General features: G+C 36.9%; 2 protein-coding genes across 5 annotated transcripts; one reads left to right on the top strand and one right to left on the bottom strand.

Annotated features, from left to right (window-relative positions):
* Positions 1 to 692: 692 nt before the first annotated feature.
* LOC18104949 (nucleobase-ascorbate transporter 3) lies at positions 693 to 5847 on the top strand. 4 transcript variants are annotated; one of them, XM_024585092.2, is made up of 15 exons: positions 693 to 932; positions 1122 to 1372; positions 1770 to 1867; positions 1963 to 2139; positions 2266 to 2366; positions 2530 to 2605; positions 2692 to 2748; positions 2832 to 3016; positions 3134 to 3230; positions 3451 to 3537; positions 3649 to 3707; positions 4426 to 4517; positions 4606 to 4683; positions 4779 to 4939; positions 5212 to 5847. In XM_024585092.2, the coding sequence occupies exons 2-15, from the start codon at positions 1216 to 1218 to the stop codon at positions 5428 to 5430; spliced, it is 1644 nt and encodes a 547-aa protein (XP_024440860.1). In that variant the 5' UTR covers positions 693 to 932; positions 1122 to 1215; the 3' UTR covers positions 5431 to 5847. The 4 variants fall into 4 exon arrangements, with proteins under 4 accessions (XP_024440860.1, XP_006375005.1, XP_024440859.1 ...); XM_006374943.3 differs by having other exon boundaries at positions 711 to 922; XM_024585091.2 differs by having other exon boundaries at positions 711 to 922; positions 1072 to 1372.
* Positions 5848 to 7483: 1636 nt separating this feature from the next.
* On the bottom strand, positions 7484 to 10791 carry LOC18104948 (probable disease resistance protein At4g33300). Its single transcript, XM_006374942.3, has 5 exons — positions 9986 to 10791; positions 9355 to 9755; positions 8884 to 9239; positions 8590 to 8795; positions 7484 to 8466 (listed from the first exon to the last, which is right to left on the bottom strand). Exons 1-5 carry the CDS (start codon positions 10698 to 10700, stop codon positions 7640 to 7642), a joined length of 2505 nt encoding a protein of 834 aa, XP_006375004.1. The 5' UTR covers positions 10701 to 10791; the 3' UTR covers positions 7484 to 7639.
* Between the last annotated feature and the right edge of the window lie 355 nt (positions 10792 to 11146).

Here is an 11146-nt window from a genome sequence, read left to right as displayed (position 1 = left end):
TTTATCATGGTGTTAGAGGATTTCATTCGACGAGAAGAGTTCTACGATGATGTTATTTAAAATTTAAAATAGTAATAGTTTGAATGATATATATAATTTAATTTAAAACTTGAGGTTAAAAAAATTAAATTTATTATATCGAGTTTAATAATAATATCAAAAAATTATAAATGGTATAAATATTATTATTTTATATTTAAATTTTAAATTTTTTTGTTCCAAGCCAGGAGATAACACGCAAAATAATAAACCAGCAAAGTCTATAACCAAAAAGAAAAATGAAGATTAATTAGAAAAATGAACCTTAAATGGCACCAAACTCAAAGGCAGCTTTGACTGGACCGTCCAATTACATGAAAGTTCATGTCATTAACCGGATTTAAGATATTTACTTACATGACAGTACTCGATGGATGGAAAAATATCTTCCAAAATTAGTGATTGTCTTTCTTTCTTTCTTTATGTTTTTTATGTGAGTTTTTGTTGACTGTAAGAAAGTATTTGTTTTTGTTGTTTAACTATATTTTTTAAAAAATAATAATTTTTATTATTATTTTAAATGGTTTTAATATGTTAATATTAAAATATATTTTTTTTAAAAAAAAAATTATAAAACAAGAATACCTATCATTCTACATGCAACTTTCGCCCTCTCAGTATCTTATTGCTATGATATATATACATATAAAAACTGCCTAGATTTTTTCTTTTGCCTATCATAGGCTCGTTAGAAGATAGTTGAGTGATAAGACAGGAAGATTGTCAGAACTTAACAAGGTAGAAAGAAAGCATCTCGATCCTCGAAGAATGCAGAGAAGGGTCCACACGTACGTGCTCTGCTCATACGTCGACAAATGTTATGTTATGTTATGTCTCAGTGCTTAGATGGCATAGATGCACCTTGGACGGCGACAATCTTAACGTAATCCTAGGTTCCAAATTTTAATAATTTTCTCGTTCTCAATCTCCTTCGTATTCTTCTTTTAATGGATCTTTATCTAACTGCTTAATCCTAAATATAGTTTTCGTTTTGCTGCTTCTGCTAATCTATTCATTTTCTTTTCTTGGAAGGTCGCTAAAGGGACTTTCTTTCTTTTCTTCTTGTCATATTTCGTTTACAGCTACTAAAATATATTATGGTGTTGTAAGGCCTGGTTGTGATCAGTTAACAGCAACCTGAGCAAGAGATAGAGTGAACAGTAAGCGACAAAAAAGATGGGAGAAACAGCTCACACCCACCAGCAGCCACCGCCACCACAAGCAGCAGCAGCACCACCTCCATCATCACTTGCTTTTTCAAAAGGTCCCTCTTGGGCTCCGGCTGAGCAACTCCACCAGCTCCAGTACTGCATCCAGTCCAATCCTCCTTGGTGTTCGTTCTCTTATCTTTTTACCTTTTTGTGATTCATATGTTCTCTTATCTTTTTGCCTTTTTGTGATTCATATATATATATATATATAAAATTCTTTTAGCTTTTTTTTTTGTTATTCAAATTTTGATTATTCAATTATGAGAAAAAGTTGCTATGGTCAGTTTTTTTGTTAAAATAAAATTTATAGTTTATGCACGCCACCATCTATCTCTTACCTTTGGTTCTGATTCTCTTTTAAATTTCTGAAAGTTTTAATTATTTTTATATCTAAATCCTGGTGGTCTTCCTGTTATTAATAACATATGTAGATTTAACAGCTAGTATTCAGAATTATTTTTGAACTAAGTGGATATTTACCAACGAAATCAAGTGTCTGATTCTTGTAATTAACCACAGATCAGACATGTCTGCTGGCTTTCCAACACTACATTGTGATGCTTGGAACTACGGTCTTGATTACACGTACTCTTGTGACTCAAATGGGCGGCGAACCTGTACGTTTTATCTAACGTCTGAATTTTTTTGATGATTTATATATCAATTGGCAGGTGCTTATCTTTTAATCTGGTCTTGGTGTTACCGTGAACAGGGTGATGCTGCCCGTGTGATTCAAACGTTGGTGTTCATGTCAGGAATCAATACACTGCTTCAGACAATGATTGGAACACGGCTTCCCACAGTGATGGGACCTTCCTATGCTTTTGTACTGCCAGTTTTATCAATCATCAGAGATTACAATGATGAAACTTTCTCAAAAGACCATGATGTAATAATTGTTAAGCTTACTTAATTAGTCTGTTGACTAGTTTGTTTTTAGCTGCAATCATGATTTATTCTAATATTTCCCCGATCACCATTTTTTCCCCGGTTGCAATGATGTGGTCGATTGCAGAGATTTGTAGACATTATGAGAACTATACAAGGATCACTGATTGTTTCTTCCTTTGTCAACATCATTCTCGGGTATAGCAAAGGATGGGGTACTTTAACAAGGTAACTTGATAATAATCTTGTGTTAGAATTCGTTCTACTCATCTTCTTGCTTACAATTTTGTCGTTCAGTAGCAGCAGCTCGAGTTCTAGTATAGAAACTCGGCAGGTTCTCTTTATTATATTGTTTTGTGATATTTTTACTTCTTTGTTTTGATGTTCCCAGGTTCTTTAGTCCCATTACTATTGTACCTGTGGTTTGTGTTGTGGGTCTTGGTCTGTTTATGAGGGGCTTTCCACTGGTAAGTTCACTTAATGAAATGAAGAATACTGGTTGGTGAAAGTGATAGATTGATTATAACAAATGATTTTCTTATGTTCTATACAGCTTGCCAACTGTGTTGAGCTTGGCCTGCCTATGCTGATTGTGCTAGTCATTTGTCAGGTAATATACCTTCTTCAGAATGTTTAAGTTAATTATATGAATCCACCTGATATGAAGATCATAAATCCTGATATTTGCCGCAGTATTTGAAGCGTTTCCATCCCAGTGTCCATCCTGTACTTGAGATGTTTGGCTTACTCATCTGCATTGGTATTATTTGGGCTTTCGCTGCTATCCTCACTGTTGCTGGTGCTTACAACAATGTGGGGTATCAAACTAAACAGAGTTGCCGCACAGACCGATCATATCTTGTATCATCTTCTCCATGGTATTGGTTTTGGATTATTTATCTTTGTAGGTGTGGTAGAGTTCATAATTTTTTCAGAAAAAGGAAGAGTTAAAGTACCCTGTTAATTGAGAATCATTTGTTTGCATTTTTTTTTAGGGTTAGAGTCCCATACCCGTTTCAATGGGGTGCACCTAAATTTAGAGCAAGTCATGTCTTCGGGATGATTGGAGCAGCACTTGTTTCATCTGCAGAGGTTCGTTCACCATTTCAGAAATACCTTTTTTGTCTTCCACTTATTCTGGAGGCACTTTGTGAGGTTTTAATTAACTTACAGGGCCTTTGATGTGAATTTCCTAATTTTAACCCTTTATGATTATTAATATGGTTTCTGACCTCTCTATTTCTTTGATGGAAGTGGGAAATTTCCTGTTTAAGTATTTATTTTCCTAACCAGTCCATCTACTTTGATGTAGTCAACTGGAACGTTTTTTGCTGCTTCACGGCTTGCAGGTGCTACGAGCCCCCCAGCTCATGTTCTGAGCCGAAGTATTGGTCTACAGGTCAAGTCTCTGAGAGCTATGCCTTCCTCTCTCTCTCTCTCTCCCCAGACACACACACACACCTTTTAAAGCAAGGCATCAACACCTAACGGTTGTTGTTTTTAAATACAGGGTGTTGGCTTGCTGCTTAATGGGATTTTTGGTGCTGCTGTTGGCACCACTGCATCTGTGTAAGGGATTGCGTTTTTTTTTTTTCCCTTCTACTTGCTGCTGCTATTATATGCTTAATTATCTGATATTTGAGGTACTGCAGTCTCAGCTGCTATGTGAAGGATTTGCCAGTGCAACTGCTTCCTGCATCTACCACAGATATTTTACATGGCACAGTAGGAATAGATGATCACATTCTGACCAAGAGCCCGTCCTCATTTAATAGACCAGTAGGAAAAGTTTGCCATTAAATGGACAAGTAATGAGTTCCATTGGAATTTAAGCGTTTTACTTTTCTTTATTTTACTCTTCCAGTAGAACCCAAGTATCTGAGGTTACAGATGAGAGTCGCTGGCAATTTGTTTATAGTGCATTTTCCTCTTAAAGAAACAAATCCTGGAAGTGAGATACGAGTAAAATGGCCTTGCCTGGATTACACACTTCTTTCTTCTATAGTTTGCTTAGCATATTTAATCTTATCTCAAATGCTGAATCTATGGGTGGCAACGCTTTCTTCATTGGTGCTTCGATATTCATGATCTTTTCAGGCTAACCGCTTTAGAGTTAAGCTTTTCTCACATATATCAGCCTACACATAGGGGGATTGTGTGTTTTTGGGAAAAAAAGTCTTAATCCTCTGTAGAGTGGTGGGTGATTACAAGGGGAAAATGCCAGTGTTTTATGATCACTATTAAAATGCAGAGGCCTGTTTCATTGACTGATGAAATGATATTGCAGCGAAAATGTTGGGCTTCTTGGACTTACACACATAGGGAGCCGAAGAGTGGTGCAGGTTTCAACTGCTTTCATGTTTTTTTTCTCCATCTTTGGTATGTCTTCAATATCCATCATAAGTCCCGTTAGAAAATTGCACAAGGTCCCAAATTCATTTTTATTGTGGTACATTGCATCTTTCAGGGAAATTTGGTGCCTTGTTCGCGTCTATTCCTCTGGCAATATTTGCTGCCGCATACTGTGTGCTATATGGCATCGTTGGTGAGTGATTTTGTAGGTTTTGAAATTTTATTTTGTTGTAATCACATGTTATCTGTTCGATGAGTGTGATTTGTTCTTGTTTTCCTTTCCTGCAGCTGCAATTGGGATTTCATTTATACAGTTTTCAAACAATAATTCCATGAGAAACCATTATGTTTTGGGTCTGGCTTTGTTCCTTGGGATATCGATACCACAGTATTTTGTCAGCAACACCACTGGGGATGGACATGGACCAGTTAGAGCAGATGGTGGATGGGTAAGTCGCATTATAACTTCACAAGCCTTATCCTATTGGTTTCCTGCATTTTTTGGGCATCATATGACTCCTCTGTGTTGTTCATCCACTACCACCATCTAGTATTTTAATGTGAAATCGTAAAAAAAAACCTTTTATACCAATATGCAATGAGGAATATATATGTTTGGCGGATGCTTTCGGACTTGATGAATGAGGGTCATAAAGGATGATCAGCTTTATGACTTCCACTCATACTGGCTGAATAACATGTATACTTTTTTATTCTGCAGTTCAATGACATATTGAATACAGTTTTCTCATCACCTCCAACGGTAGCAATGATTGTTGGGACATTGCTTGATAACCTATTGGAAGCAAAGAAGAACGCCACCGACCGAGGAATTCCATGGTGGAAGCCTTTCCAGAACAGGAAGGGTGATAGTAGAAGTGACGAGTACTACAGTATGCCTATCAGGATGAATGAGTGGATGCCCACCAGATATCTTTGAAAAAAAACTCCACCCCCTTGTATATTAATTAGATATACTGTGAGCAAATTCCATTTTAATATCTATGATGATGAGCCCTATACGTTGCTCCAAAGAACTGTAACCATTAGCCATCGATTTGTAGTTTTCCCTTTTGTTACGTTGGCAGGTTAGCCGTCTTCTTGACTCATCTCCGTTGGTCTCAATACTACAAGGTTTTGTTACTGTCTCGGGCTGCTAACCACAGGAAGCGCATTGTGAAATCAAGAAGTCCCTGTGAGCAGAATGCAGAAGCAATTTTTTTGTAGATTTAAGACCCCCCACGAATGAAGAGAACTAACTGCATATAAACCATATTGAATTGTACCGATACTCCATAAGATGATCGTCAGATTTTCTTTCATTATTATTAATATAAAATCCTCTCATCCTCGGCCATGATCACAGGTGCCTTCTTGAGCATCTGTCTATAGTTTCTCTTGTCTCTTTGTCCGAATGGTATCATCTCCATGTCATGCTCACGTGTATCATTTGGAGCAGATCCTCGTATCAATGGAAGGCAATTCGAGGTTTTCAGTCCAATTATGTGGCATTTTATTTACTAGTGAAGTTGGATGGGAGGGGACTCGAATCACCTTCAATGGAAAGTCTGTGGCCTGAATGAGGCCCTGTTTTTTCATATTTTAAAAAAAATTAATTGTTTTTCAGTTTAAATTAATATTTTTTTGATATTTTTATATATTAAAAATATTTTTAAAAAATAAAAAATATTATTTTAATATATTTTTAAATAAAAAATTTCACAATCACAATTACAAACAGGAAACAGTGGAGTTCTTGATTTAATCAAAACTGAGACGTACAAGGTGGAGGTGCCATCTTCATTTTAATTGGAGGATACTGATCTCTATGCAATTCTTCCTGGCTCGCCTAACACGACGAAAATTTAACCTTTTAATTCTTGCGTACCAAACAAAGTGGGCTTCTGGTGACCTTCATCCTTCCACTGAAAATTTTAGTAGTTTAATATTAATCATAATTATTAAATTCCAACTGATCTAATTAGTGAAACTGGAAACTCGGTTTGAGGTTTTTTTTTTATTGGCTTAATTAATTAAATGCGAGTTGAGTAGACTTAAAAAAATATATTTTTTATTTTTTTTCTAAATCCATATTATTTAAGATTTAAAAAAAAAACTCACTAAAATCTCTCGTTTCGAAGTGTAGTTAAACTTATTTTTAATTAGATCTTGAGATTATTTTTTAAAAATTTATTTATTTTGTTTGTTTTGATGTGTTAATATCTAAAATAAATTTTAAAAATAAATAAATATTATTTATATATATATATATATATATTAAATAAAATATTATTTTAAAAAACAACATTGAACCCATTATTCCTTGAAATAATATTATTTTTAAATCCAGCCAAGCTGACGAAGCGTGTCTTTCGTAATGGAAAGAAAGAGGCAACTACATCGCCTCTTTGTTGGACCGCCGGCGACAATCTAAGCTCTTAACTGGGTCAAATTCCGAATCAGATCTAACAATTATACGTGAGAGAGAGGGGTTCCCAGCTGGTCACATATTCAATTATTTCAAGATTTCTTTATAAGAAAGAAAGGGCTTTCTGTCATTTTAAACTAAAAGCTTCCACCACCAGGTAAAGTTCTGGGAAGGTACGTTGCACAGAAGTCAAGAGATTGACTAAAGTAGATGTTTACCATTCAAGTGCCGAGCTAACATTGAGAGTGACGGATTACGAATCTTTCATGGGGTCCACGCGGCATTCAACTATCTATCAGTCTATCTCTTCCCGCGTTTTCTAAATCGCAGGACAAATCCAAGTATCCAACTAGACCTGCAGGTCCCAGATGCTAGCTAACGAAACAAAATGGACTTGGAATTATGTTCTATGCTCCTCAGCAGCCGCCCGAGACAAGCGTTTTCTTCCTTTTCCAGGCTCCTGCACTCCTTGATTGCAGATTGGTTGAAATGGCAGACGTTTTCTAACTAAGAAATAGTGGTCAATGTTTGTGCAAAGCTTTCATAACCAAATCATGAACAGATGTTTTCACAGGAAAAGAGGAGACAAATTTATATATAATAGACAAGTGATGCGGGAGGAAGAAAGATTTAGAGTAAAAAAAAGAAAAAGAAAATAAGAAGCTATGCTGCTCAGTTTTACTTGAATGAGCTATATACATAAGGCATGAGTTACAATTAATTAACAATCATCAAGCCAGTCCAGACTGAAGCACTTTTCGGCAACTTGGACATCAAGATTAACCTTCTTCAAATCCATCCATAACCAAGAAACATCTTCATCGCAGATTACTACACGTAAAGACTCTAATGATGCAACAGAATATGGCAGCTTCATCAGTGAGCACTCTCTCATGTCAATCTTCTCCAACCTTGATAGTTTACCAATCCCTTCAGGAAGAGCTTTCAAATTGACACATTGAGAGATGTCTAAGAACTTCAAGCAAACTAGGTCAGATATACTTGGGGGAAGCATTTTCAGGGTTGGACAAGCATACAGCCTTAGAATTTGTAGAGATTTTAAGTTGCCCAGATTGGGAGGCAGTTTCTCTAGGTTGTGGCAATTGGTGATACTCAGACTCTTGAGTGATTGCATCCTAGAAATGCTGGAGGGCAACCGGATTAAATCTTCACAGTGATCGATTGTAATCTCTAAGAGACAAGGGAATATGTGGGATAAGTCTATGACAGAATCATCAAGGCTGTTGTTTATCTTGCACAGGATTAGAGATATTTTTCGTAATTTTTTTAAAGGGACAGTAAATTCAGATAATCGAGCAAGGGATACTTTCTCAAGCCAAAGGCTCTTCAAATTAGCTAAATTAGAAAAAACGGAGAAGTTGCCAACGATTGCGTTGCTTGTACTGTAATTTATCATTACCAATGCCCTGAGCTTTGGCATGTCATCAATGAAAGGAGGCAATAAGAACTCATTTGCAGAGAAGTTCAGGATGAGCACTTCAGCCTTGGGAAAATCCATGCGGAACCAATCCATTTCATTCATTTCACCTATTTAACAGAATCAAGAAAAAGTAGGCATTGGAAAAATGAAATTAAGACTATAATCTCACTAAATTGCATGGGTTAATCGCCTTATATAATACAAAGCAAACAGAAAAGCAATGAAGATACCAGTATGAATTGAAACAATTTGAGCATTGAATGGTCGGTCCGCATTTCTCTCCCATTCCTTTGGAAGCTGCGCTTCTCTTCTTGGCATAAGTAATCGCTTGCACTCATTTACATCTCCACACGAGCTCAAATGAATAGCAAGGTCCCGCAACACATCATGTTGCACCACACAAATCTCATAGTAGCTGCTATACTTGTCTCCAGCTCTGCAGATTAACCAATCAAAGGGTTAAGAAAGAAGGATCATGCCTTCTTAAATAAGATCAATGTAGTTACTTGGCTTTATTAACATACCGTGCATCCCTCACCAGGGTGAGAAGATTCTTGTCAGATAGCTCAACAAGAATTGCAAATGCTTCTTCATCATCAAGGTCGTGTATCTCGACCCACACATTGATGAGAACATCAAGAGGGATCTTCTTATCTTCAGGGAAGGATCCCAAATCCAAGAAACATTCCCTGACCTTTTTAGATAAGAACTGGGTACTAATGGCCATCCTATCATGCAACTTGCTTTCATGAGACTCACAAATAGGTTCACCTCTTGACAGCCTCTTTTTGGCACTTGCCCAATACATTTCAGGTTGGTCCCTTAGCGAAGCTCCAATCACTTTGAGAGCCAAGGGCAGGCCTTTACACTCATCAACGATCTAGCAAACACATGATCATTAGAATTGGCAAAGAAAGTAACCAACTACTCAATTTCGAAATCCATCACTCAATCTCAACTTTGTAACCAATGGAGAACAGAGAGTTGAAAGTTACCTGCTTGACCAAATTTGAATCAGCAGCAGGTGGAATAGATGTCTTTCCAAAAGCAGAGTGGCAAAACAAGGAGATTGCTTCATCTCCTCTCAACAATTCGACATTGTAAGTAGCATCAAAAACTGTCGGGAATTTGAAACGCGAAACCACAAGTGTTTTACATCCAGCAACTTTATAAATGAGCTGCTCAAGCACCTTGACTGACCACACATCATCAAGAACAATCAACGCTGGGGCTCCAATTCTCCATTCAAATTGAAAACTAGATTTTTGGACCAAATCATTGCCCATACCACCCATTCCATCAGCCCCTGTAATAAACCCCAAAATTTTCGCCCTCAATTGCTCCACGTTCGGAGACTGTGATACTGTCAAGAACAAAATCCTGTTCTCAAAGTGACCTGAAAGAAATCAAGATCAAGAGAGTCAATCAAAAGCTCTCTCGTCTAAAATAGAAGAACGATCATATGCTAAACACCAATTCCTTGGGCCAGTAGCAAACCAATCTAAAGCAAATAAATTTCAAAAAAAGAAGAACGTATCCTTTCTTTGAAGTTGAATTAAGCAGATGGCAGAGAGAAAGACACACACACATACATAGTAAAGAAAAGAAACAATCTTGAAAACTTACGTCTAACTTGATCATCTCTACAAATTTCATTAGCCAAAGTAGTTTTGCCTGACCCACCAATCCCACAAATTCCAACAACATTGAAAATCTCTCTCTCAAAAACCATTTCTTTCACCTTCCTCTTCCCTTCTTCAATCCCCAACCCCAGATAAAAATTTTGCCCAAAACTCCCATCCCACTTCCTCTCCTCCTCCACTCTCTTCACCGCTTCGTCCATCCAGCCACCAACACCACCACCACCACCACCTCCCAACCCGATCTTCAAGTTCCCTATCCTCTCCTCTAGCCTCTTGGCTGACCAGTCCAACTTATCGAACCTCTCTGTAGTTTCAAACCTCATGTGATGCACGTCAGCTAATATATGTGCCTGTAAAGGTCCGTTGATAAACGTGGATATTTTCTTTTCCATCTTTTCCATCTTTCTTGCTAGCTGAAGGTTTTTGTAGACGTTCCAGCGGTTTGAAGCTAAGACTTTGCGGGAGAGCTCAAGGCCTTCAGTGAGAGTGCGAGAGAGACTGTCGAGTTGGAATTGGCGGTTGGAAGGGAGTTCAACACCGGAGTACTTGATCTCTTGAATTATAGGCACGAGTTCGTTTACGCTTGCCATTAAAGATTCTGCACTTGATTTACATGGGCGGGATTTTCTTGATATTGAAAATAGCAATTTGAGGAGTTCGGTGGCTATCTCCCCTGCAAAGAGGTCTGTGACCGCCATGGCACTGGTTGCGGAGTGGTGGGAGAAGGTTTTGTTTTTCGAATGAAGAGAAGACGATTTTTGGCGTGGAAATATAAGTGTTAGAATGGGTCAGTGCAGTGCGAGTTATAAGTTGCATTTTAGCTTCCTTTTTTTCCCTTTTTTTTCCTTCAAAATTAAAAAAAAAATGTTTCGAAAAAATGATAGTTATAAAACCCAGGATCGAAGAAAAATGACGAAAGGAATTACCATGGTAAAAAAAACCCGAATTTACATGTGACCCAGTTCAATCTCGATAAAAGAATTGCTAATTTTTTTTTATTAAAAACAATATTATTTTAATATATTTATTTAAAAAAAATGGAATAACCCTCCCAATCCATTTGCCTTGTAAAGGTTGGTTTAATAAATCTGAATAAAATTCTAAAAAATGGCTATTTTGAAGAAAAGAAAAAAAATCATTTAAC

This window comes from Populus trichocarpa, chromosome 14 (assembly GCF_000002775.5).
Source record: "Populus trichocarpa isolate Nisqually-1 chromosome 14, P.trichocarpa_v4.1, whole genome shotgun sequence".
NCBI classification, from domain to species: Eukaryota; Viridiplantae; Streptophyta; class Magnoliopsida; order Malpighiales; family Salicaceae; genus Populus; species Populus trichocarpa.
Note: the sequence above shows the minus strand (reverse complement) of the source record. Positions and strands in the feature narration are given on the sequence as shown.

Excerpts from the sequence above, each read along its gene's own strand:
- LOC18104949 (XM_024585092.2), top strand. The coding sequence starts at position 1,216 with ATGGGAGAAACAGCTCACACCCACCAGCAGCCACCGCCACCACAAGCA. Across the intron at positions 1,373-1,769 it reads CCAGTCCAATCCTCCTTGGT|ATCAGACATGTCTGCTGGCT; the intron begins GTTCGTTCTCTT and ends AATTAACCACAG. Across the intron at positions 4,684-4,778 it reads TGTGCTATATGGCATCGTTG|CTGCAATTGGGATTTCATTT; the intron begins GTGAGTGATTTT and ends CCTTTCCTGCAG.
- LOC18104948 (XM_006374942.3), bottom strand. The coding sequence starts at position 10,700 with ATGGCGGTCACAGACCTCTTTGCAGGGGAGATAGCCACCGAACTCCTC. Across the intron at positions 8,796-8,883 it reads ACCCTGGTGAGGGATGCACG|AGCTGGAGACAAGTATAGCA; the intron begins GTATGTTAATAA and ends GTTAATCTGCAG. Across the intron at positions 8,467-8,589 it reads AATTGTTTCAATTCATACTG|GTGAAATGAATGAAATGGAT; the intron begins GTATCTTCATTG and ends TCTGTTAAATAG.